The sequence below is a fragment of the Falco rusticolus genome, chromosome 1, assembly GCF_015220075.1.
Source record: "Falco rusticolus isolate bFalRus1 chromosome 1, bFalRus1.pri, whole genome shotgun sequence".
Taxonomy (NCBI): domain Eukaryota; kingdom Metazoa; phylum Chordata; class Aves; order Falconiformes; family Falconidae; genus Falco; species Falco rusticolus.
In genome coordinates this window covers 54,440,182-54,465,935 of record NC_051187.1, presented here as the reverse complement: position 1 = coordinate 54,465,935, position 25,754 = coordinate 54,440,182, and the positions used below count along the sequence as shown (strand labels likewise).

Here is a 25,754-nt window from a genome sequence, read left to right as displayed (position 1 = left end):
CTGCCTGCCTGCCCTCCTGCCTTCCTCCCTGCCTGCCCTCTGCCTGCCCCCTGCCTGCCTCCCTGCCCGCCTCCCTGCCTGCCCCCTGTCTGCCTCCCTGCCTGCCCTCTGCCTTCCCCCTGCCTGCCCCCTGCCCGCCTCCCTGCCCGCCTCCCTGCCTGCCCCCTGCCTGCCTCCCTGCCTGCCCTCTGCCTGCCCCCTGCCCGCCTCCCTGCCTGCCTCCCTGCCTGCCTCCCTGCCTGCCCCCTGCCTGCCCCCTGCCTGCCCTCTGCCTGTCCTCCTGCCTGCCTGCCCCCTGCCCACCTCCCTGTCTGTCCTCCTGCCTGCCTGCCCTCTGCTTGCCTCCCTGCCTGCCCGCCTCCCTGCCTGCCTGCCTGCCCACCTCCCTGCCTTTCTATCCACCTGCCTGCCTGCCTCCCTGCCTGCCTGCTTGCCTGCCCACCTGCCTTTCTATCCACCTGCCTGCCTTTCCCTGTGCCTGCCTGTCCACCTCCCTGCCTGGCTGCCTGCCTGTGGGCTGGCTTGCCTGCCTGCCCACCTCCCTGCCTGCCGACCTGCCTGCCGACCTGCTTGCAGGGCAACCCAGCAGAGCACACCTCACCTGGCCTGCCAGCAAGCGCGCATTGGCAGTGGGTCGCACCTTTTGTATTTCTGCCATGAATTTTCAGGCAAATGAATACAGAGACTAAACGAGTGGGCTTTTTCTTTCTTTCTTATTTTTTTTACCAAATATTTGTAGATAGGAAATGTTTGGATATCGTATCATGTCATAGGAATAAGGAACAGTTTGAACAGTGAACTTCAAATGCTGGTGATGAATTGTGCATGAACAAGCTATGGCTTAGGAACTGTTCAGAGAAAATATTCACCAAACAAATGTGAAGAGAGAATAAATAATCAAGAAACCTGTGATCTGTTTACAGATAATTCACGTGAAAGAAAAAGCTGTTTAGATGCATTATTTGGCTGTAACTGGAGGACACAGATTTCAAAAATGGGCAGGAAGCCCAAGTCCCATTGCCGTTTGAGAATATGGTGCCCCTGACTACTGAAAACAAAACCTTTGAGCTTTTTACCTTTAATCCCTAGGCATATGAGTCCCCAGCTCCACCAGCATCCTCTTGCACAAGTTACAACAGGATATTATGCACAGTAGGCTACAAAAGGATGCTGTACACAGTATCCAGCATGAATTCAGGGACAGAATTTGGCTTTACCTTTAGTATAATTACTTGAAGTGATTCTTTAGTTCAAGAACATCCTCTTCAGATATTACGAAGAGCCAAACTCTTTGAAAGAACAGTGAGGACAACAAAGTTGTTCATTGCCATAAATATATTAAACACATGGAGCTATGCACCTGAAAAGGCAACAGGATCATGACATCATATGGCCTCCCAGGTGATTCAGCAAAGTTCCAGAGTGATGACTGTTAGGAGGTGAAACACTGTTTAAAATGTTTCTGTGGGTAGTGACATGTATTTTGTTGACTCACGGTCTTGCTAATATAATGTGGAGACTGAAAATGTAGCACACCAGTGTAGTGCATAAGTATGGATGAACTTTGGAAGATCTGGTTCCATAAATAAGCAAAGTATTGATTTTGGAAGCTGAAACACAATCAGTTGCTTTATCAGTTTTCACTAGGTATGAAAGAAATTTTCCTTGAACACAATTCTACCAGTCATTCCCAGTGTGAAAAAAATGCTCAGAAGGTTTTACTGGGAATGAGGTTGTATTGCTCTTGAAATGTAAGATGTCAGAAGGGTAGTTTCATTTGCTGATACACAGTATTACACCAGGCAACCACAGAGGAAGTAATTGCCTATCTAACCTGTGAGAGAAAACTGCAGTACTTGATAGCTTGTGGTATGTATGTCGAAGTGAGAGGCTTGTCACACACACCTGCTTTTCAGATTGTGTTGTGTTGGGCTCTGCCATAAAATAAGAGCAGTGCCAAAGGCAGATGTGTGTTATACCTTTCATGGCATGTATGCCACACACTACCCAACCTTGCAAACAGTTAGTGGAAAAGCTTGCAAAATATAGCCCTCGCTCAAATACTCCATGCTGCTTTAGGTGTATTTCACCCAAAATTCACAAGCTGAGAACATCTTGATTATCAAACATAATCACCTGATGTGGGGCCTGGCTCTGCACCCCTTATTGAAGCTTGTGTAACAAATGAGTCCTCAGGCCAGATGCCCAGAGGTGACAGTATCCATCCAGGAATGCAACACTCAATGCAAGGATGGGTTACTGAATCTTACTTGTAATTATCAATGCACAGAAGGGATTCCTCCCCTTGTTCAAACCAGCATTTCTGAAGTCCCAGGTAACAGAGGGGATCTTAGTACCTCTGCTTTAAAATCATTTATCAAATTTCACAACTCTTTGCAATGGGGATCAGGGTTCTTCGTTTTAGTACAGTGCCCGCTGTAATGTGATCCTGAGCTGTGCCATTGTAACAAAAGAAAATATAATTTCCCTTGAGCTCTGTAATTAAAGATCTGTATAAATCATTATAAATGTAGAGGATCCTAAGCTTCCATCTAGAGTAAAACCTGGTACCTACACTACTATTCACAATATTAATTATGAAAGCTGATAGGACTTCTCAAATCCAATGTGCCTTCTAATTGATTGTTTTGCAACTGCAGATGCTTAGGCAATAAAATACATTGAAGTCAAATTCACAGCTCTGTACTTTCAAAAACTGCTTGTCAAGAGCTTGAAATTCCTGAGTTGGCAGCAGGGGTGAAAAACCTCACATATTGATTTAGAACCTAGCTCTCATCTAAAAAAACCTTAAGTACAAAAGTTACAGAGAAACCTTTCAAATGTTACCCTAGATTTTATAGTCACTTACTGTGGCTATCTAATTTGGAGTTGCAATTTCTTGAACATCCCTGAAAAACTAGCTAGGGTGACACCTGTTAGGCTGCTAAATCCACTTTCCAATGCAAACTGTTTGACATGGTATTTTTGTCTAAATATGAAAACTGGAGATTAATATTTGCTTCAGATGAGTTTATGCTGGCTATGCAGTGATTTTGAAGGGTGATTTTTAAAGGTGTCAAAAAGGTAAACTTATACTACATGTACTTTTAAGTCACCAACTTTTCAAACACCAACTTTCTCAAGCTGGGAAAACACCTCCCCAGCCAAGTTCTATCAGGGAAAAATACCACTTTTGCAATAAATCCAGGCAATTTGCACTTTATAATTCCAAATCCCTGAATTATCTCAGTCCTTTAACTCCTGTGTCAAATTTGAAATGTATTGAGCTGGGCTAATAATTCTGCTTATCTTATAAAGAGAAAGGTAAAGAGCCCTTGGGACCGACTGGCTCCTGAATAGGTGAAATCCAGTGCAGTGGCATTAAGGATGGTCCAGGCACATGTGCCGTTTGTCAGTGCATGGACAACCTCTGAGAAAGCTCCATCATGCAGGCACATGGACCATCCTTGGATGCCCTTTGTTACTCATAATGAAGCACAGAAGGATTTGAAAGCACGTTTTCCAGAGACCCCTATTTAGGTATTTGTTGCTGCTGCTTGACCCATCTCTTCCAGGTCGAGGTATGTCTACTTCCAGTAGGAAAGTGATTACTGAACAGCTCAGGCTGCAGTACCCTTGTTCCTCTGTCATCCACCACGCCTTGGGTACTGGGATAAAACTTACTTTCTCCCCAAGCGGAGAGTTTGGGATCCCCATGCCATCACTTCTGTCATGGCTGTAGAGCAGCAGTGCTCCCCTGTGCACTTACTCCAGAGCAGAGAGGCTGACAGTTTGGCAGACACCAGGGATCCCCGGGCAGGGCTGCAGGGACATCATCTTGAAATTGGGCTGGACCTATTTAATGAGGTCACTGAGCTACTAACTAGAAACTAAGCCTGGAACTATAGGTATTACTCCTGGGAAGCCCCAAAACATCAAAAATAAATTAACTCCATTTAATGGAGAAGCAAGCGTGCCCTCCCCCCGTCCCTCATGGCAGTAGATGGGCCCGTCGGCTGATGCTGCAATGAATACACCTTCCACATGTGACATTTTTCAGGGCTCTGTTTTCTTGCCTCTTCAAAGTTTCCCCTAGCACAGGGGAAACAGTAACTACACAACAAATGAGAGATGCTCTCAACTTTCTGAGCTAGGGCAAAACTGGCAAACAAACCATCATACATGGGGAACTACTCTGTTGACTACCAACCTGAGACATAAGGCTAGGGAGCACGAGGTCAGGGGTCAGTGTGGGGAGCCCATGCCATCAAAAAAGCTCTTGTTCAGGAGTCACGTTCTCCTTTGGTCGTGGCTGCAAGTAGAGAGTTTCCTTTCCACCACTTACACAGCCTCAGGACTTCACTCACAGGTTACGGTGGAGCCTTAATGTTTTCTGAACTATGCCACAGTGTCTGAAGCAGACAGGACTCGCCCCCTTAGAAGATGTAGCACAGCCAGGAGATGGAGAGCTGGAGTGCTCTAGTTGGACAGGACTGCTTCGAGTTACTGGGTCAATCATCCTGCTGGGCTTGAAACACACCCTTCTGGGGCATCTTCCAGGCATGCTGATGTGTGCCACCCAGAACAAAAACTGCCCCTTTTTCTTGCTCTCCACCCGTACAAAACCCAGGAATGTTACTTTCCTCTCACACTGCAGCTTTGTGTCAGCAGCTGTGGAGGAATAAAAAAAATACAACCCTGCCCCCACAAACCCAGAGATGGGAACAGCTGAGTAATTCCCCAAGAAGGGTTATTAAAGTCAGGGGCTGGTGGGACTGAGCCTCCCTGGGGGCAGGCTGCTCCTGTAGCCCCTGGGAAACCCTCCCTCAGCATCAGCAACACGGCTACTGTTTTCCTGGCAGGGGTGGGAGGCAAAGCCAGCGTGTCTGGGAAGATCCCAGCTGTGCCTCAGAGGAAAATAACGCTCCTTGCCTCGCACGCAGCCCTGCTCCAGGGAGCTTCTGGGCTGGAGAAGATGCTCCCCAGAGTACTGCGGTGTGGGGAGGGCTGCGGGTCCACCGCTGCCTGGCACTGGCAAACGTGGCATGTGAGCAGCTGGGTCTGGCCACGGCTGGGCAGAGCCTGCCTGGGCTTTGCAAAAGGAAAGGCAACTTAAAAAGAACCCCAAACCACAACCAAAACAAGCCCTAGAAAGCAACAGTAAAATCCAAGCAAGCCCTGGTTAGGCAGCAGACTCGAGGTGTGGGCACTGCCATCCCACTGAGTGAGATGTGGTGGGCGCACGCTGAAGGCAGAGGCCAGGGGAGAGACTTTTTGGGGTGTAGGGAGGGCAAGGTCTGGCAGGGAGTGACCCCAGCCTTAGGAGAGAGACCCTGGAGTGAAGATGCTCCCCAGGGAAAGGGCGGGAGTTTCTCGACATCCCTCCTGGTGCTGCCTCTCCCCCTGCCCCCCACCCTGCTGCTTGCGGGAGCAGACGGGTGCCCCCGGCCGGCACGGCGCCCCCCACCCTGCATTCTGTGGCTCCTTGAGGACGGCCCTGCCCCCCCCCCCGAGCCCCGCAGGTGGGGGATGCCAGCCCCACAGGGACGATGTGGGGACGAGAGCGAGTCACGGGTGTAGCGGGGTCCGGCCAGCGCAGCCCCGGCTCCCGGGGCTTCTCCCGGCCGGGCGGGCCGGGGCGGGGGGCGGCGAGCGTGTGAGTGTGCGTGCGTGCACTAGCATCTGCGTGCGAGTGTGCCCGCGGGTGTGCGCGCAGGGGGCGCGGGCGGGGGAGGCGAAAGGGGGCCGGTTCTGCGGCGGGTGGCTCCCAGCTCCCCCGCCCCCTTCCCTCTGGGTCTGCTCTTCGCTCCCGCTCGCATTTTATCGCAGGCGGCCGGCGCAGCCCCTCTCCCCAGCCCCAGCCCCGGCCCCGGCCCCCGCCCACCCCCGGGGTGGAGGCAGCCGCGCCGAGCCGCCCGCGGGAAGAAGGCAGCGCTCCGCCGGGCTCCGCGCCGCTCCGCGCCCCTCCGCGGGGCCATGCAGCGCCCCTGCCCCTCCGCTACGAGCGGCGCCCCTCGCCCCGGCGCCCCCCGCGCAGCCTGAGCCCCTGCGGGGGCTCCGCACCGCTCCGCGCCCCTCCGCGCCCGGCCGTGGGACGGGGCCGGCGGAGGCAGAGGCGGCACAGAAAAGCTCCGCGGCGCTGCGCGACTCGCCCCCCCGCCCCGGCCATGGGGAAGGGGCTGGAGGGGACGGCGGCTCGCTGCGGGCTGGGACTGGGATACCTGCTGCAGACCGTGGTCCTGCCCGCCCTGGCCGTCCTGGGGGCCAGCCGCCCCGGCTCCGCGGCGCAAGGTAAGGCGGGGGATGGATGGAGGGGGCCGGAGCGTTCTCCGGGTGCGGGCTGGATTCACGCCGCGGTATTTTCGTTTTGTCTGTGTGCGGGCAAGCGCTGCGTTCCCCCGCGTGACGGCCCCCGCCGGGGACCGGGGGGTCCGGTCGCCCCCGCTGGCTCAGGTCTGTCGTTGCTGAGCCCAGCCTGTCCGGGACAGGCGTTTCCCTGCGCCCCGTCCTCCGGCGGGGCACCGAGGCCGGCGGGGGCTCCGGGCTGCAGGACCCCGCGGGGCGGGGGGGCGGTGCGCCCCGGTGGGCTGCCCGGTGCGTGGGGAGGACGGTGCGGGGCGGGTGTCCCTCGGCAGCGGCACCGCCGTGCCCGGGGCTCTGCAGGCGGTGGTCACACGTGAGACCCCCGCCACCCCCCGCGTCCTTCTCTGTACCTAAAACATGAGCTACCTGAAGGGAGTTACCGTGTATCTTCTGCTTCCCCCCGCCCACCCCCCCCTTTTTTTTTTTTTCTTTTCCTTTCTTTTCCTCTCCCGTGTCGGGCGTTCTGGAGTGCATCTAGCTCTGTTTTCCCTCTAGCCCGTGTATAAATTCCCCTTTCCCGGTGACAATGTCTCGCTTCTCAGTGCGTGTTTAGCGATGTCTTGAGAGCATCACAAAGAGCCCTGGCTCCGTGTGTCACCCACCCAGCAGACAGTCACAGCAGGAGGGTTTTTCTCCTGCGAGCTGATGCCGGATAAACTTTCTTGGTGCCTTTCTTCTCTCTTCCCGGGAGTTAGACCTAAAGGGGAAATGTGTGGCTTTTGCTGAGCACTGGAGAGAGAGGTTGCTGCTGCATGTGGGCAGAGCTGTGCATAGCAAGGATGTGTGGGTTCATTAAAGCACTTGAAAATCCTGGTTATATGGTTAACAAGAGAAAAGGAATTTTAGAAGCTGTTATGGTGGGGTTTTTTCCCCGTATATGCCACTGAGTGATAATAATATGCACCAAAGCTTTGATTTAGCATAATGCAAGTGGAAGAACGCTTGATTTTCCCCCCATCATCTCTATGGAGAAGCACTTGAGATGACTGCACAGATCTGACCCCGTGCTCTCACCCAGCCATTACGAAGTGCACTTCTCTATGGCCTTTCTGACAGGAGAGGGGTGCTGGTTGCTTTGGCTGCCTGTGCCTCTGGCAGGCTTTCGGGAGCCATAGGCTTTGCTGCTGGTGGGCTGGATGCAGTGTACATCATGTCTGTACATGTAGCGGTGCTAATCCATTTCCTGCTGATACTTACTCCATCTTCAGAGTCACGTTCCCTCACCCATACTGGGTATTTATGTTGGTGGAAGATCAGAAACCTAGTCGTGGAAAGGGAGTAGCAGAGAAAGAGAGTACAAAAATCCCTTATGCATCGTGTCATGTTTCTTTTGTGTCTTACATACCATCATTTCCTTTCACTGGTCGGTCTCATGTTTGAGGTAGGACAGGTTTGACGTTATGTATTTAAAGTTTTTAATAGTACCATGTGCATGTAGACCTAGGTGTCAGTGGGTATCTATCAGTCTGTGTAGATGGCGGGAGCTAAGGAGGAAAGATCCTCTCGGAGAGTTGGACCTGGAGCAGAAAGGAGCCTGCCGGCTCTGCTGGCAGGACACTGGTAATTCGCATGACAGATGGCCTGAGCAGGGAAGAGGACCCCCTGTGTTCTGCTGCTTCAGAGCGCACATCTCAGTGCCACAGGGCATACCTCACGCTTTCAGATGGTTCCTCCTTTCCACGCATACCCTCTGATGCTGTGCAACAGAAATGCTGTGAGGGGAGAGGAGCCAGGCCCCCTGCGGGTGGGACCTCTCATGGTACACAGGTGTGCTCACCTTCCCAGAGGGATGGGGAGCTCCTCAGCAGTGCTTCCTCCGTGTGTGCTGTGTGATAAACTTTCACAATAGAGTGGAAAATTCAGGGGATGTGGTTGGGATATAGTAATTCGTCTTGGACTTGTTTTTCTGTGTATGCTTTTGTTTGCATTTCCTGCTTGCTAGGACCAGGCACGGAATTTGGGTACAGACCTGGTTTTGGCATCTTTCCCGGAGCTGAGGGGTTTTCTGATTGGTGTTTGCCATGGGGATCTTCATGTATGTGTATGTGGTGCTTCAGTGAGGCAATGAATCAACAGTTTAACTATGCCCTCTTCAGGAAGTTTTCTCATGCTATAGCACCGGGCAAAGTTTTTCCTTTCTTTTATTTATATGTTTCCAAAAATACATGAACATTTGAAATTATTCTTACCCAACCTCTTTTTCCAAAGTTATCCTCCATTCAGTCCATCTCCTTCGAAATGGAAACACCCCTCTAGTCTTTTCAGTTGCAGTCTTTGAGAGCAATAGGAATAGGACGTGTGAAAGTTACATTCCAAACTGGTGTCAGTCTCCTGTTTTCAGGGGGTCTGGAGCCAGCTGACTTGATTTTAATTGTGCAAAAAATGTCAGTCTTCCTCTGTGATACCTTGAGAAGGAAAAAAAAGTGGTGGTGTCTTCGTACAGCAAACACATAGTTACAATTTAGAAAGGGGAGGAGGGGAAGGGAAAGAGGATGTGTGCATTTTTTTCCAGTACTTGCTGCAACTACTATTTCTTGTTTTGCTTTTCGTCTCCATTCCCCAATTATCTTTATATTTTGAAGCAGGCTAAAGGAGGCTGTGAGCATTGCTGGGGCTTCTGCTTTTGTGCCTTTCTTTTCCATTGCCTTGTGGAAAATAAATTTATTAACTGAGTAGTTAGTGGACCAATCCCACACTCCTGGGCAGAGAGATTCATATCACTGCATCTCAGTATCCTCCTGTGAGCTTCTCAGCAGGGCTAAATGCACTTTTTGGTTGATTAAAATTTCTTATTTTCTTATCTGAAGCTGTCTAAGTATTTTTGTGCTGTTATCAGGAGAGAACAGGAAATGGCCATAATGATCAAGACAGCCTTTAATTCTCGAAGTGGTGTGAATGGGGCCAAAGTGATTATCAAGCCAGAATCAACTCTGATCTGGCATTCGCTGCATTCATTATACCGCTGTGATAAGCTACCTCAGAATGAGAATTCAAATGTCTCAAACCATGAAAGAAAGAGCAACGGTCCCTGGACCCAAGCACCTATTCGTCACTGGCATTTCAGTGCCATCTCACATAATAGCAACTTTTCCTTTGGCTTTTCGATCAGCAGAGACTGTGTTACAGCCATTGCGCTTGCTTACTCCAGGCCCCCCCCGCCCTACCACTTTAGGGCATTAGAAGTGTTTGAAGAACTGATCCGGTGGCCCGCACCTTTTTGGGGTGTAGGTGGGATAAGAGGGAGGGTCAGGCTACCTATCTGTAGTGACAACCATGGTTCAGACAGCTTTATTGGCTAATAACGATGGTGTAAGAGCTGGGTAGAAAAGCTAAACGGACTGCATATTAATGAGTTTTTGTTTCAGTTGTTCCTTTACAATAAGACTACATGGTTTTTTTATGCTTAACCTCTCAAACCTAATTAAATCAAAGTGATAATTTAAGAAGAAAACTGTAAAAGAGCCATATGTGCAGATATTTGCCTTGCCCCAGCATAGTCTGTGTTAGCAACAGCAGCAGTTTGAAAATGCTTGGTGCGGAAAAAGTGAAATATAACATGTGAATGTACTAACCTTTTGGGGATGCACTTCTTAATTAAATACCTAAACATATCTTGATGGAAAAAAAGGGGGAAAAGGACTTAATTATCTTGATGCATCAGTGGACCGCTTGTATTTGATCATGTGGGTGTAATAGTACTTGTATTAGTAAAGCGAGGGCCAAGTAGTATTTCACTGTGAATGGATAAGCCCCTTCGGAACATTAATTTGTTTTAAAGCGATGTGCTTTGGCAGATTTCAATGATGTTGACGAGTTTGGGATGAATGTGGTAGCCCATACTGGCCCTGAGTAGCATTTTAGTACTGCAGTAGGAGCAGCCACCGGCTTTCCTTTGCTGAGGTGCAATTTAAGCAGAATTAAAATGAAGTGGACAGATCTGTCTGTGGAGGAGGGATTCCTCCCCGGGAGTACGGGAGCCAGAATCTGGGCTCCTCTTCCTCTGGCTCCAGTCTCAAGCAGCTAGTTGCAACAGTTATGAAAAAAAACCCAAACACAAACCCATATATATACATCAAATACAGCCCCCTTCTGATGACTTCTCAGTATTACTGTCAGTGTCATTTATTCTTCTTTACAGTAAGAATGCCTGAGTGTTCCACAATTGTGCATATTTACACTTAATCATTTTACATGGATCATTCATATCACAACTTTTTTTTTTTCTTTCTTTTTTCCTTTGGTGATGGTATCAGCCCATGATTATTCACTATATTTTGGGACTAGCTTTGTGTGTGTCATCCAAATTCAGAAACAGGAAACAGCATTAACCATATTAAAAAGATTTTCCTAATTTAATTTTCCAAATACAGTACATCTGAAAACGGGAACAAAACACTGTGCCAAGGCCAGGCAAATCAGTTCCATAGCTCCAGCAAGAGAGGAGAAAATGTGGATTGTATTTATTAGACATTTTCAAGTAAATATGTGGATTTTTGTGCAAGTTGAAGAGTGGTGTTTTGGGGCACAGTCTGTCCAGTTCAGTTGAATAGGGTGCAAAGCAACATCAGTTCCCATGGAAGGTGAGAGGAGTCCAGGCTGAATAGAATATTTGAGTATTTCTGTACAGTATATGACTAGAGTTTTGTGTATATGTAAGATACTAAGGAGAACTGTACTTTGAAAAGTGAAGCTGCAATTAATTATTTTATGCTACCATCTAAGTAATCTTATTTGGAATGACCCGTTTTATAGTGTATGGCTATGTTTGTTGCTTTCTGGTGTCTTTCTGGATTTTAAACTGTTGGGCTTTTGAGGAATCAGTTCTGGTTACTTTTTCTGGAAAAAGGCACAGAAGTTGCTTTTGCAGCTTAACAGAAAAAATTTGTTTTAAATGCTTTTGCGAAGGGGAATTCCTAGGTAAATTTGCATTGCTCCAAAGTAGTGAACAGTTTGCTGCTATTTAGTTGAAGAGGATTCAACTCAGTGTGAGTCTCAAATGTTCACATCATTGGTTTGTCATTGAAAACATGTCACCAGAGGCTAGGCTGTCTTTGAAATAAAAGTTAATTTAATCGTGGATGCTCTGGCTAAGTTATACAAAATCTATTGCAATCTGTATGTTACTATAGGCAAAACCGGCATTCGCTTTCCAATTCCCTCTTTCCTCCGTTTTGAGTGGGGAGAGGGTTATGCTACTGTGGGAACTGAACGTCTTGTTAGCCACCCAGTGGAGGTATTCAAGTTTAGCAGGCAGCGATCTTGGCGTTGGTGCCAATAAAGCAGTAATTACATTGCCTGTCATTTTCATTAGCCATCTTTGCTTTCATGTTCGACTTGGAGGTATAAAACAGCACAAGCTTTTAAAGCATAAGTCAAGGTTTAAAAGTGAGGGGCAGTTTTCCAGTTGGCTACAACCTCCGTCAACGCAGCAGCAGAATAATGTTGTGCAGAGGCACAGTTCAGTGCTAGCTGCTTCCAAGGACTGAAGGGATGGTGGTGTTTTAAGTGATTTATTGCGTGTGCTTGGTAGAGTCCAGTCTTAGAAGCAGGTGCTCCTGGATCTTTCCATCATAACATTATCCAAGAGGTGATCTAAAGGAAATGGTATTAAGTCTTCTGGAAGGCAGACTGTATCCAAAGAAAGACTTAATTTGCATCATTTGTAAGCAAGCATTTGAAATGATGCTAAAAGGGAAATTGTTATAAGGAAGCTTACATCACACAAATAGGAACAACAAAATTCCCCTTAATTTTGCATGTACTTTGTTTCCCTGTGTTTCATTTAATGGGGTCATCTGCAGATACTCTGACCTCAAACTCCAGTGGTGTGATAGCAAGATGATTTATTTAGTATTGGTTTTGTGATATGTCTGCTTAAACATTTTGCAGAGCATTGGTAGTGGTTTTTGTATTTAGATTTGTCTTTCTTGGGTAAGGATGTAGCATAAAACTGACTGTAAGTCCAGGCATGCAGGCTAGCTGGAGAAGGTGAAAAAAAGCCCCAAACTCTGGTTGTGTTCCAGTCGCTTTCCTGGAGGCTGGCTCTGCTCGTACAAACAACACAAACAAGTAAGGCACAGTGAGTCTGAGGAGCGGGCAAGAGCTGCCAGAGGTTTTCCCAGCTTTCAGTAATCTCAGAGATGTTTGTATACAGCTTTCCCCCTAGGTAGTCATCACTAGAACAGCTTCCTGTTTGCTTTTATAACTCCATCCAAATCACGTGTACATCAAGCAGGAAACATGGGATTTCCTCCTAATTCATCAAATGCCAGGATTTGGGGAGTCCCTTTATAGCCTGGCACATTATTATCTAAAAGTTTGGGCTGGGAAAGAAGAGCTCCTTGCAAAAAGTTTAGCTTAAAAATATTCTTTTTATCAACATGGAAAATTTGGGGGCAAGCAAAAAAAAAACCACCACAAAAAAAAGAGTCCTTTTTGTTTATTTACTAGGGGGAGGTTGGAAAAAAAACAACCCACTGACCCAAGAAACCTTAATCAAACCCAGAAAAGATTGAGTTATTTCAGTGAAAAGGTCAATAAAGCCCCAAATATTTACCTCACTGCCAAACTCTATTTACACTACACTCTGAAAATCTGTTAGGTGTTCAGTGAAAAATGAAAAAGTTACAAGTTGTAAAGTCTTCTGACAGTAAGTTTTCATTTACATTTTCCCATATATTTCAAGCAGCCCAGTGAAAAACCTCACCGTTAAACTTGACTTACAGCCCTGGTTAAGCACTGGTTAAGGCATGTATTTGCAGCACTTTCTAGGTCTCACTGTTTTGTTAATCACACCGATTTTACTGTGATGCAGCCCTTAAGGCCACCAGGGAAGGGCAGGCAATACTGGATTTAGGTGAGTACCTTTGCTGTTCCCCAAATACAAGCAATGCTGCTCTAGCATGCATGACTCTGCAATAATCCCATCAAGGCAGGGCTGTCCCCTATGTCAGTATGCAATGCTGCAGTGCATCAGTGCCTCCTCAGATTTTCACTTTCCTTCATTATGAGTCCTACACAGGCAGGTCAGGAAAAGGCAGCCAAAAAGTTGTGCATGCTCATCTCAGTCAGTGATACTTCCCATGGGAGACATCTGCAGTTGCATCTTTAGGATAGCTTTGTTATATGGTTACATTGCTAGAGACAATGGGAGGTTCCTATTTGTCACATTGAATTAGCTATTTAGCCTTTAGTCCCTCTTGCTGGATTGGGAAGATGGCTATATTTGTCTCTATTTGATGGAGGGATACAAGGGGAATTACTAAAGGGTGCAGAGAAAATGTGTAAGGAAGCCAGAATTCAAACTGGAGGTCTCTGAGTGCCCACTCTGGTGCTCTAGTGCATCCTCCTTGTCTGACAATCCCAAAGATGGATGCTACAGAGGGAACGCTATGTTGAAGGCTCTCAGGTGCGTTCCTAATGTTGAATTTGCTGGGCCTCACTAGTGGTGTCTTTACATCTTCTGGTATCTAGAAATACCTGTAAAAGACGAAGGGCAAACCCATACACCGTTGCTCAGAAACAGGGATGCTTCCTGGGAGATCTGACTTTATTATGGCAGGCAGTTTGGGAGGATTTGCTTTGCGAAATCCACAGAGATGGATTTGGAAGAAGCAAGAGCAAATCCAGTGGGTGACTGCAGCACTGTTGTAAATGGAATAAAGATCACTGCTTTGGGTTATTTTGTTTCATTTGGGTTTAATCTGCAATTCCGGACTATCTTATTCAACTGCACTTCATTTATCTGAATGAATGACTTACACTCCAAAGCACCCTGTTGCCTTACAAGTCATAAAAGCTATGAGGTTGCCTAGGCAATTAAATCAGTATCTTTTTTTTTCCTCTTGTTGAGGTAACATTATCAATAGTAATGCTAAGGAGCTCAGATAGGTTTTACCGGCCTGGCAACAGCTGAGCATTTTCTTGTTAGGTAGCTCCTGCCAATCCCTTTTTAGTTATTTTCAAGAAGTAAAGTAGCTTTATTTCTTAGTCTCATATTGAGTGAGAGGTTGAAATGTTAAGCTCTGTGGATTAACGGTGTATCCTTTGAGAAAAAGGAAAGCTTGTGTTTTTCTTGGTCCCCTGAGTGCTGGATACGATTGTTTGAGAAATCTTGAATTTCATCAGCTAGATACAAGGAAGTATGCAAGTAAGTCTTGAATGATCTGTCAAAAGAGGTTGACTATTGCAGCTGTTATGGAAAATTGTTTGAACTGATAGTAGTTCCCCTGAACTACTGAAAGTAGATTCTTTGCTTGAATGTAGTGCATTTCATGTCAAACAGTGAAAAGGGATCGCCACAGGATTATTAGTAATTCAGAGCTTCTGGGAGAGCTATATGCGAACCATACATTTACTAAAATAATGGCTGGAACATGAATTGCTGCACTTTTATGATACAGTGTATTTATTTATTGTTTAAATACATCACTTGTCTTATCCAGTCCCAACATATGTGTTTATACTGGAGAGTTTACATAGTGAGAGGAAATAATAATATGGTCTCACTGAATGAGGTTAATTGCAGTACAGTCATACCAGAATTGAGGAGTAAGAAGTGGGACAGAACAGCAAGTGAGACTAATTCTGTTCTCATGTGCATACACTGACTGTAACACAGGTAATTACCGGGAGTAATTCAGAGCACAAACATGCACACTGCCATAGTCTGAATTAATTTTCTCTTTCATTAATATATCCTCAGTTCTGCCAGTTGCTCGTGGAGTTAGCACAGATGTATTCCTCTCACCTTTCCCTACAATGTCAGCAACTTCCTTGTGTCCGCCTGGTTACCCTGCAGCTCTACACATACAAGAGATGAGTGTCCACGCCAGCAGGGAGTAGCTGGGGCTAACAGGGTAACTGTGGAGGTGTCCAGACTGAAATTGGGGTTGTCTGCAGACAGATGAGACCATAGAGAAACCTCCACTCCTCGAGCCTTCATTTTAAGATTAGGACAAAACTCAGTGGTGCTTTCAACCCCGAGGAGATAAAAGTTTCCCCTAGTAAACTTCGTCAGTTCAGATCTGAAAACCAGAGTTGATTGTGCAAACTAGAAGTGTGTCTGGTTAAGGAATGGGGCTGTCATTAAATGGTGAAGAGTGTGTCCTTGTGCTGGTGTTGTTCACTGAAAATCTCACTGAATTGTCTTATAAAATACTATTTTTCCTTGCACTAAGCTTTTTGGCCTCAAAGCTGCACTAGTTTTTGGCAAGTCATCGCTCCCATTAAAAATTCCTTTCATGCAGACATTGCAAGCATAGCTTTAGGGACTTCCTTTCTGCTTCCTCACCAGTTTCCAAAGGTGAGGGTAATGTTTTTGGTCTCTTGCTCAAATAAAATGCAGCAATCTTCTTATGCTGGCAAGAACGTGAGTACTGGTTTTACTTTTCTTCCTCATGTAAAATAGCTGTGCTGTGGCAAAGAGGAAGTTCCTAATTTCTTAGCTCCTAAGTAACTAGAAACTTTGTAGCAAGAAAGTTCAGTACTGGGACCTGTGAGTTTATTATCAGTTTCCTTTTGTTTTTTTAAATCCCTGGTGCTTATACCGGGGATAGACTTACACTGTACGAGGCCAGGTTATGACCACCAACAAATACAGCTCCATTAATTTCAAAGCCAGCACATGTCAGAAGCTGATTTGGTTGTCTTGAAAATATGTTGACACAGTAGAGTGGGACTCAAGGATGGATGCACCTTGATCTCACTGTTTTTTCTGGCAACATTTTTGAATGTGTGGTTGGGGGTTTTTTTCTTTTTTCAGCTCAACAATTAGAATAACTTTGAGACTTTCAATTTCCCTTTCAATTAGTGATGTGGCTCTTTACTGTAGAGGGATTAACACAGTGCCTCAGTTGAAAACATGTTAGTGGGATGCTTCCAGGTAGGTGTTTTTTCTCTTGGGTTGTGTCACATTATTTCAGATAAGAACATTGACAGCCAAATGTCACCAACTGTAGGCAGATATCCATATAAATACCTGTTACACACAAATGCATGGCAATTTCCTGCCTCAGCAATCAGTCGGTTTTGAAATAAAGACCTCTACTACTAAAAGCAGGGGCTTTGAAGGCTTGAGTTAGAAATGCTACCTGGTAGCTGCTAACAAAAGCAGTTATTATCCTGGTTTAGGGAGTAGAATGAGAAGTGCCTTATGCCTTTCAGAAGCGCTGGAAAAGGCAGAATTGTTCAGCTCCTGCTAGCTTTTGTCCTTTGCTTGTCCTGCACTGTTTCTGTATGGGTCTATTTTTTTTATCTTCCCCCCCCGCCCCCACCCCAAAATGTTATATATTAATTCTTTGTAGTAAACATAGCTGTTAGATAAAATCTTCCAAATCATAAAAAAATCCTCCTGATTTACTTACCTGCTTTATAAACATTTATATCAATTTGTAGTCTTGAGAGGAAAGTCTTAAATTTGCATTTATAAGAAACATTTGCAAAGAAAACTGAATTAAAATGGCAAAGTGACATTGCATGGACTATTCATCTGTTATGTTTTACTGATGAGCTTGTTTAATGAGTACTTGGTTTCATTGCAAAGATCCTTTCTCTTAGGGAAACATATTGATGGCAGTACCTCAATTAGATTTTGCTTTCTGTCTGATTAGTTTCACTGGATTGCTTGGAATTTACTCACCAGAGCAAGGCAAGGAAAATTTGGTCTTTTGTCTTTAAAGTTTTACATCCACTAGTACCACTGCAGAACACATATTTTGCTCCTGGAGGCCGGGCTGAGGTTAAGTTGGTTTTAAAGATAACAGCAGATTGCAGCGTCCTTGCATTTGTTTTGTATTTGGTGACAGTCACTAAATCAAAGGAAGGAATGTTCAAACAACACACTTGAGGAAAAGTGATTTTTATAGAAAGGGCCCATTCCTGCTAATAGCCAGTAACTGCACATAACCCCACGGACATTAAAAGTCCATTAGCTAAGCCCAGTTTAAACAGCAGCTGATGCTATGTCAGCTAAATGTACATTAGAATTTTTCATGTAACACAGCAATAGCACTTCTGTAATTTTTCTAAAACTATGTACATTAAGGAAAGCAAATGTCATCTGATAGTAGTAAGATGAAGAGTTCACATTAAAGTAGGGAGAATAGTAATCAAACTGAAGTTACCATCTGTTGCATTAACAAGACACAAAATTAGTTACAAGGAAAGCAGAGTGTGTCAGGTTTCTGAATTAAAGCTAGATTAACAAATCTAGTGTACAGGCTTCTATAGCATAGGATAAGCATGGAGCTGCTTATCTGCTTGGTTCTTTATCATTAAATATATTATGACCTTGTTCAAGAAAAGTTTCTACTGAAGTCAGTAAGGTGCTTTGCCATGTGGAGCACTGGGTTGACATGGGGGGAAAAAAAAAAGGTTATTTGCTGGCTATTTAGGAAATAATGTCTCATTATAGCAGTGTCAATACAGTGTTTGTATGCCTATGACCTTAAATTCTAGTTAACCGTTGGTGCAACACATAGCACCTACCCATCTCAGTGTTTCAAAAAGAGAGTTTAGTATAGTGAAAAAATGGCATGTGCTTGGTAAAGAGAAGCATGACAGGTGATGAACTTGTTATTAATCTTCAAAAGCAGCCAGCAGACTGTGTCCTAGTACTGTGGTCTTGGAAACCACTGAAGCACAGTTTAGCACCTGGTTTGGCAATCTGTCTAATTCTGAGAAGTCACTTTGAAGTCAGCTTTGAAAGTAGATCCTACGCTCTAAAGCCATCGTGGAGACAGGGGAAGGGTTGCTTAGTAAGTTAAAGCGAGAGCTGGAAACAGGGGTAATTAGTTGCTTACTGACATGCTCCCAAGTATGGTGAAGTATTACTGTAAGCTCCTCTGCCTCCTCTTTGCCATCATCCATCCATTAGTGAAACCTTGTACAAGTACTGACAGGAGTAGAGCTTAAATGCCTGATGTTGGTAGACATACCCACTGCAAAAATCCTGTGAACACATCTGGAGGGCTCACTTAAACTCTTAAGAAATTGTGTTAGTAATGCAAAACTCAAATGTGTTGTGAGGCTGAACTTGAATTTTTTTGTCTTCCCAAGCTGAAGGAGGTTGACATCAGTAGCGTGCCCAGAGCAGATCGTGTGTTTGTGAACCACAGGGTTTAAGAAGAGTAATTCAATTTCATTTTTTCTCCCTTCTGGAACATAACATGTAAACATATTACTGAACTAAAGCCTGGTTTTAATTACAAGCAGTAACTTTTTCATGTTGACAGATTTTCACATGGAAAGCTTTATTGAAAATGAGAGAAGACCTTTTTGCCATCATTAGTTCTTGCTGCTTAGGGCTTTTATCAAGTACAGTAAAATACCATTTGTAATTAATTCCAAGCTTATATGGACATGTTTAATATAATTACCAAACAAAATCCTGTTTGCAGACATATTGCTTGTGAAACCAGTCTGAATAATCTGGTCTCTGGCACACACAAATCAGGCAGTAATAACAGCTGTAAATATTTCACAATATACTTAGAATGCTTTGATTTTAATACCAAATCCACTTTTGGGTTTTAAGGATAAAACATAGGTCAAAAGTGACTTTTCCTGTATGTTATTTCCTAATCTCTTGCACTACTTTGCCTGAAAGTTATTAATAAAATAATTATTGGATTAGATTATAAAAAAGTAAATACATACGTGTTCATGAGTTGGGAGAATGATGTAATTGAATTATGCTGGAGCTAACAAAACTGACGCCATTCGCATTGGCACAAGACAATTGCTCTAATACAGCCGTGAGTATTTTTCATTAGAAAAGTCATTGCAGTGCCAATACTCTTTGTCTTTCTCAAAGTTTTTCTATTTTTATCTGACTGGATGTCCATATATTGTATACTAAGCCTGAAACACATACATAAATATTAGAAGCAGCAGCTCTTTCAGGCACGTAAAGGGATGTGAAAACTGAAGGTGACCAGGAGCCAGTTTTGTAGTGAAGTGCTGGGTGACTGATGGGACTCTGAATATGCTGGACTCCCTCTTTCTGGAAAGGCTTTGAGTCTGTATTTAAACAGAAAGAGGAAAAAGAGACTGGTAGTCTGTCTACCCCAGAATATTTGGGGTTTCATAAGGCTACTAAACAGTCTTTGAAAGTTAGGGCTCTGTGTGTAGTTTGCCCAGTTCAGCAGAAGGCCTTGGAATTCTGAGAAAAGATTTGTAATCATCCCTCAAGTCATTTTCCTCTGCCCCAAACAAAGACCTTAAAAAACAGTTGTTCAAAACAAAACATTTTATAGTTTTTGTTTACTTGGAAATGTTCTTTAACCACTAAAATAAAATACAGTAACCCAAATACTATTTTGAAAGACAAATTTGAAAAATGTTTGCTTTGGGAATTTTTTTTTACCCTTGTTCTGCAGTTGGATTCCCTTACCAAAGTTGACATAAATTTTCAGATGTTTTGGCCATTGCACTCTCTGAAGAAATAAGTAGTCTCCAAAACTGTGCCAATGTCCTTCATGAATGCTGTCTCCTCTGAGCTATGAGCCTTTCAAGCTTAGGACCCCATCCCCCCAAATAAAAAGCACAACTAAATTATCAGGCAGGTGATGACGTTAGGAAATGTTGCTGAAGATTCCCCCACATGTACTTCGTTGAGGGGATAAACAAAGCCTGTGGACATGTTCGGCTCCCCGAGGTGTGTGTCCCTGCAAAGGGAGCCCCTGGGCATGGGACAGAAGGGACCTGCAGGGTGTCTCAGCTGTTCCCCCACGCTGGGTGCAGGTACCCAGTGCTGGCAGTGGGGATGGGGTCTGCACGGTGGCCCTTGTGGGGAGGAGGAGGAGGTGGTGCACCGGGTGATGGAGCTGAGATCTCCCTGCAGCCTCTGGAGAGCCCGGGCTGGGGCAGGCTTATCCTGAGGGGCTGCAGCCCGTGGGAAGGACCCATGCCGGAGGGGGGAAAAGCCTTTTACGTAGCTCAGCAGAAGTTGGGGTTTTTTTGTAGGAGGCAGATGAGGATCTGTGGCATAACTGGCACACTAAGCTGCCAATAATATTTTCAGCAGTTAGTTAAGGACAGCAAATGACTGCGTGTGGTCGTCTATGAAAGCACAAGCCTGGATCAAGCAAAACTTTTGGGATGTTCTGGTGGCACCAGCGCTCAGTGATGTGTATGACTTGAACGTGATTTTCCCAAGTGTTCTGCTGTTACAATATGTAGGCATTTTGGAATTTGGTGGGCTTATACAAATGCATTTCTGACTTCCAAGTTACAAAAAGGGCTCTTATTTGACTAAAAAATTGTAAGGACTTTCTATTGTGTTTGCTTCTTTTTCTATTTCTTCTCTATGTACATCAAAAGAAAGAAAGTCTCATTGCTCTTGTCAAAAGTCATTGTTTTGAGCTATGAGTGTTAGCACTTCTACAGAAGTACATTAGTGGGGAATTGTCTTTATCATATGGTCTATAAGGTCAAAATTAATCTTAAACCATTATTGATTACTTTTTGTCAGCTACTGAAGTTTAGTTTGTTTAAAGCAAAGTAATTCTTACCCATAGTGTGATGTAAAAACCGCTGTATTGCTTATTTTCTGAAATGGCACCTGAAAAATAAATAGAAATGCAGGCCTTTATTATCACTTGTGCAGATATGGAAATAAATGTACCAGGGAAGGTTTTGCTTAAGACAATCCTTAAGAAAAAAACACCCCACCCCCCACGCCCCACCCAAGCAACCTAAACCCAAACCATACTCTTTTAATGATCAGAGTTCATCTAACTTTGCCTTTCTTTTAGATGGTCAGTGTTTTAAGATACATCAGGGTATTTTGATCAGTATAATGACACGTGGTGTCTCTTGAAACTTGCAATCAGTATCAAGTCCCATCAACATCCTATGGGTACCTAGCGATACATGGCTGATTTGCAAAGGTGTTACTATAAAATGTAGCAGTTTGTTGTCTTCAGAGAGATCACAGGGGTTCCCTAATGCAGTACTCAGATTTTTGGAAAGCTGAAGTCCCAATTCTTAGCTTTCTGTAGTATGAGAACTTGCACTGAAGTGTGAGTCATTGCTTGAGAACACTGCAGTGTATGAACAATATTAAATTGCTTTGTTATGTGTATGTGCGGGCTGCATCCAGACACTGTCATTGGAAAGTTATTAGTATATATAATTACCTAACCACAAGGAATTTCTGGACTGAAATAGCTTATGTAAGCCTATGCGTTTCCTTCCCACAAGCCCACTTAAAGGTCTCTTGCCAAGGAAATGTCTCACTGACCATGAAATACTGTTTGGGAAGATGTACTTACCTGCAAGGATAAAGAGCTTACCTGACTTGTGCTCTGGGTTGTTTATCACATGCTGGGTTGTTTCATATTAAGTGATGTGACCTTTAGATTTCAGCTGCTGCCATTACCTAATGGGCAGCATAAGTCTTCCTATAGGAGCCAAAACTATTAATGAGCATTTGTACAACACCGAATTTTCGTGACTTGAGGGCTATCACACCAGATATAACTTTGTGTATGAAACCCATGTAGCAGTGTAGGTCTGGAATTTGAGAAGGCCAAAGGTGCTTTGATTAGTGAGGAAATGGATACCATCTGGTTTATTTATGCTTATAAATATATATAACTGTATTTAGGTGCACAGGTAAATTGCGTATGCCACTTACTCCCATCTGTTCCTAATAAATTTCAGTCCACAGGCTCTAGGTTTTGAAACTTCTGATTATGTTCAGATAGGTGAACTTTCTAAGTGGAAGAGCCAGCCTTCCTAAAATGTATTTGCAGCTGAGCCTCTCATTTTGTGTAAACCAACACACTTCCCCGAGGTCAGTGAGTGCCTCAGCTCTGCACCAGCTGAGGGTTGTTAACAGTTAGGATTTCTGTAAGGCCGTATTCATGGTGGAGAGATTTCTATCTTGTCTGTTTGGACAGAAAAAATTTCCATGGCTCTTAAGAACACTTTTTAAAAAAATGAGAGGAAAAAAAAAAAAAAAAAAGAGCAGACACTGCAAAATACATCAGTGAGTGATCCTGGTGCTAACAAAGAGATTCTTTGCCGCTAAAATGAGGAGGAAAATGTCTGTATCTTTACAAGATCTTGTCCCACTTAAGAGAGCCTAAGGAAAAGATAACCATCTAGAATGGCATTTATTGGGTAAAATGCTGTTTTATGACTACGAGTTGTTTGGGGCTTTTTATTTTTAAAAAGAATTTTTGCCTTGGAAGTTTTTGCAAGCACCCACCATCCCACTGATGCAAAGCCTCTGCAGACTTAGTAATTGCAATGAAAAGGCTGTATGTTCACGTTGCCCGTACTCTGCAGTTGTTTGTTCTCAACCAACCAACCACCTACTTCTGATCAAAAGCTGAGATGAACTTTTCTTAGTAGGTCTCTGTACCATTGAGGTCATCTTCTTATGTACGGCAATGACTGGTCACTTTTTATCATCTTAGGGCATATTTACAAAACCAAAAAAACCCCTTGATTTTCCTCATTGTCTTCTCTCAAAGGAGGCAATAGAAAATTAAAACATATAAAAATTAACATTAGGATTAGTTGTTTCAAGTATTAATGATTAGCAGCGGAAAAAATGCATTTCTTTGGAGAATTAAGAGTTCTGAATACACTGCAGTATCTATTCCTATTTTCCTGGGTGGTAAGACAAATACTGCACTATATAAAGAACTTAAAGCATCCTCTTTCCCCCAGAATATGTATTTATAAGCACAAGGTATAGACTAAACATTCTTTTCTCTGTCATGAAAACTTGGGACACAAACAAACTTATCTGTGGGATTCGAGGCTGGAGAAAGGCAGGAGCAGGGTAGTATGTATTTACTAGCCACTTCAAAACCACAAGACAGACACAAATGCATGCAGACGGTCTGTTTAAAGGTTACCAAAGCATGTTATGCGTGATGCTACTTGACGCAAGAAAGGGAAGATGGTAATAAAGCAAACACTCTGTTTTGTTGGAACACCAGCACGCACAAGGTGGACTGGTCCTGCCTGATGCCTATGAGGGCCCACGCAGCTGCCTCTCCCCGGTAGCTGTTTGCAGTCAAGTGGACTGAATGTGGCCCTGATATAAAACAGGGGAAGCAGTTAAGAGACAGGCTGGGAATTACCAGCAGCAGGTGCCCATAAAGAAAGAAGAGGCAAATGCTGCTTTGGGAAAGACTTCTGGATCCTCAGTTCAGGCTGGAAGATGATTCGGTATGAGCTGAGGCAAGTAGGGAGGAAGAAATCCTTAAAAAACAGAAGAAAACTCACATGAACTTAAGTTTGGGGGGTTTTGTTTGTTTGGTTAGTTTCAAATAAATGTGTCGTTGTCTATATGAACTGTCTATGATACTGTGGCTATGAGGCATATTAAATAGTAGAGGTACTTTAAAAGTGAGACAAAAATTTAATATTGCCACCACGTTATTTCTTGATGATGTTGTTGTTTGGTTTGGTTTGTGGTGTTGGGTTTTTTTTTTGTTTGTTTGTTTGTTTGTGGGTTTTTTGTGTGTGTGTTGGTTTTTTTTTTTTAATTTGAAGCTGTTCCTTACCCACCTGAGAAATCTTGCAGAAGTGCAAGGGAAGCACTTAGAACAATCTTCTGAATAGTGGCATCTGGCCACTAAAATAGATATCAGAGGGTCGTTATTATCTTTGAATGCAACAGGAAACTGTAAAACCCAAAGACAACATAAAATGGAATTCCACAGGCTGTCTGAGTGAGGAATTTGGAGCAAAATAGGTGGGAAGTCTTGGTGGAAAGACCATGGATAAGGCCCTTGGTTTTGAGTGCTAATGCCACTGCCAGGGCAGAGCCATTTGTTATCAGTGACTTTCCTGTTGGGATGCTGAGATAGGTGTCATTTTGGTGTGCTTGCTGGGTACACTAAGCTGTAAATTACATAAATGGAACTGACAAAGTCAATTTAAGCATTGTGGGGTTTCATACTTCTGGAAAAATGTCAAAGGAAAATCTAGAGCATAAATGGCAGTAAAGGCACAATTCCGTAAAAATTCTTTCTCTTGTGAGCAGTCCCATTAACCTTTGAAGTGTGACAACAATTCTGCAAGCATCTGTGTTTCAGTGTGTGAGTAATCCCGTGCCTCTAATATGCAGCTTTGCAATGTTGTGGCCTAAAATGAGTAGTCCCACGAAAGTTTCCCAACAAGATCAGCAACAGTCCCTTAGGAAGGAGTTCAGAGCAAGAACATAACTTCTCTGAAGAATTCTTAATCTAAACTCCCTGTTGCAGGAGCTCTCATCAGAGGAGTTTTCATGATGTCTATTGATTACTTTTTTTTTGTATCTTAAAGAGCAGATCGAAAGGTCATTTTTTAATATCGATGTGCAAGGAGTTTTATTGATTCTCTTTTATGAGGCATTAATGAAATCTATAGAAGCCTAACAAGATTGTATAGTTAACTTTGGCAGGACTGCCTGCTCTTTTTACATGTGCAGAAAAGGAAAAATACAATATTCCATTTTGGTGGTTTAAATTATGTGGGAGTGAGTGAATTTCATGGCATTAAATACCTCTTAGCACAGAAAGAGAGCATGATGTATCTATACTAACCCGTTAACTCCAAAATGTGCTTAGCAGAGATTTTTTGGGAATACTTTGTTTTCCTGCCTAATGGTACCACATATTTATCACTATGAAAACAAGCAGGGAAGGCAGTCACAGGTTATGCATACCAGAAATGCCTTCTGCAGTCACAATGGTGGTGTGTCAAGAGTCTGTCCCACTTTAAAAGAACAGGCAGGATTTATTCTGGAAATGTACCAAAATGGACCATTTTTCCTCTAAAATATGAAGCTGGGAACAATTTTGCAAAGTTAAAATAAACAGTAGTTGTATGTGACCCAGTCAGTATATTATGTTAACAGAGGAAGAAACGTAAAGAGCTGGGTGTGTCTACAGAATTGGCTTGGTAGAACATTAAACATGATAACATTGGATTAAAAAATTATCCACTAACTTAAAAAGTATTCATAATAAAATTTGGGAAGAATTTTCAGTGTATTATTTCATTCTACATTACTTTCTTAAACATATTTTCTTTTTATACCACTTAAATTAATGAAGGCCATCTTGGCTATGAAGTTGAAAGCTAATGCCCCCTGAGAAAGGACGCATTTGCATAGTGAAAGCTCAGATCATGTTTATGAGAAGCCTTTGAGAGAATGTTGCAAGTTTTTATTTGCAGTAGGAAAAACATATTGGAGAGAGGCAAGTATAATTATCTCCTTTTTTAGATGGAAACCAGAGGAGCAGGAGGCAGGACTTGGGGAGCAAGCAGGCACAGGAATTCCCCTTTGGTGGGCTCACAGAAAACATGGAAGTAATTTGTGGTATGAAAATGGTGGGTGTTGCTTGTTTTCATCAAAAGGCCATGGAGAATGTAGGAAGCGG

General features: G+C 44.0%; 1 protein-coding gene and 1 long non-coding RNA gene across 4 annotated transcripts in view; one reads left to right on the top strand and one right to left on the bottom strand.

Moving 5' to 3' along the window:
• The first annotated feature begins 5,833 nt into the window (after positions 1-5,833).
• Positions 5,834-25,754, top strand: part of UNC5C (unc-5 netrin receptor C) — a 257,187-nt gene continuing 237,266 nt past the window's right edge. The window contains exon 1 of one of the 2 annotated variants that reach the window (XM_037379658.1): positions 5,834-6,291. In XM_037379658.1, the coding sequence (XP_037235555.1) occupies positions 6,168-6,291 (124 nt within the window). In that variant the 5' untranslated portion in view covers positions 5,834-6,167. The remainder of the gene's footprint in view (positions 6,292-25,754) is intronic. The other variant, XM_037379649.1, reaches the window with a different exon arrangement.
• Positions 8,559-25,754, bottom strand: part of LOC119144384 — a 31,951-nt gene continuing 14,755 nt past the window's right edge. For both annotated transcript variants that reach the window (XR_005103106.1, XR_005103107.1), the window contains 2 exons: positions 20,877-20,926; positions 8,559-8,768 (listed from right to left, as the gene is read on the bottom strand). This is a non-coding gene — a long non-coding RNA (uncharacterized LOC119144384). The remainder of the gene's footprint in view (positions 8,769-20,876; positions 20,927-25,754) is intronic.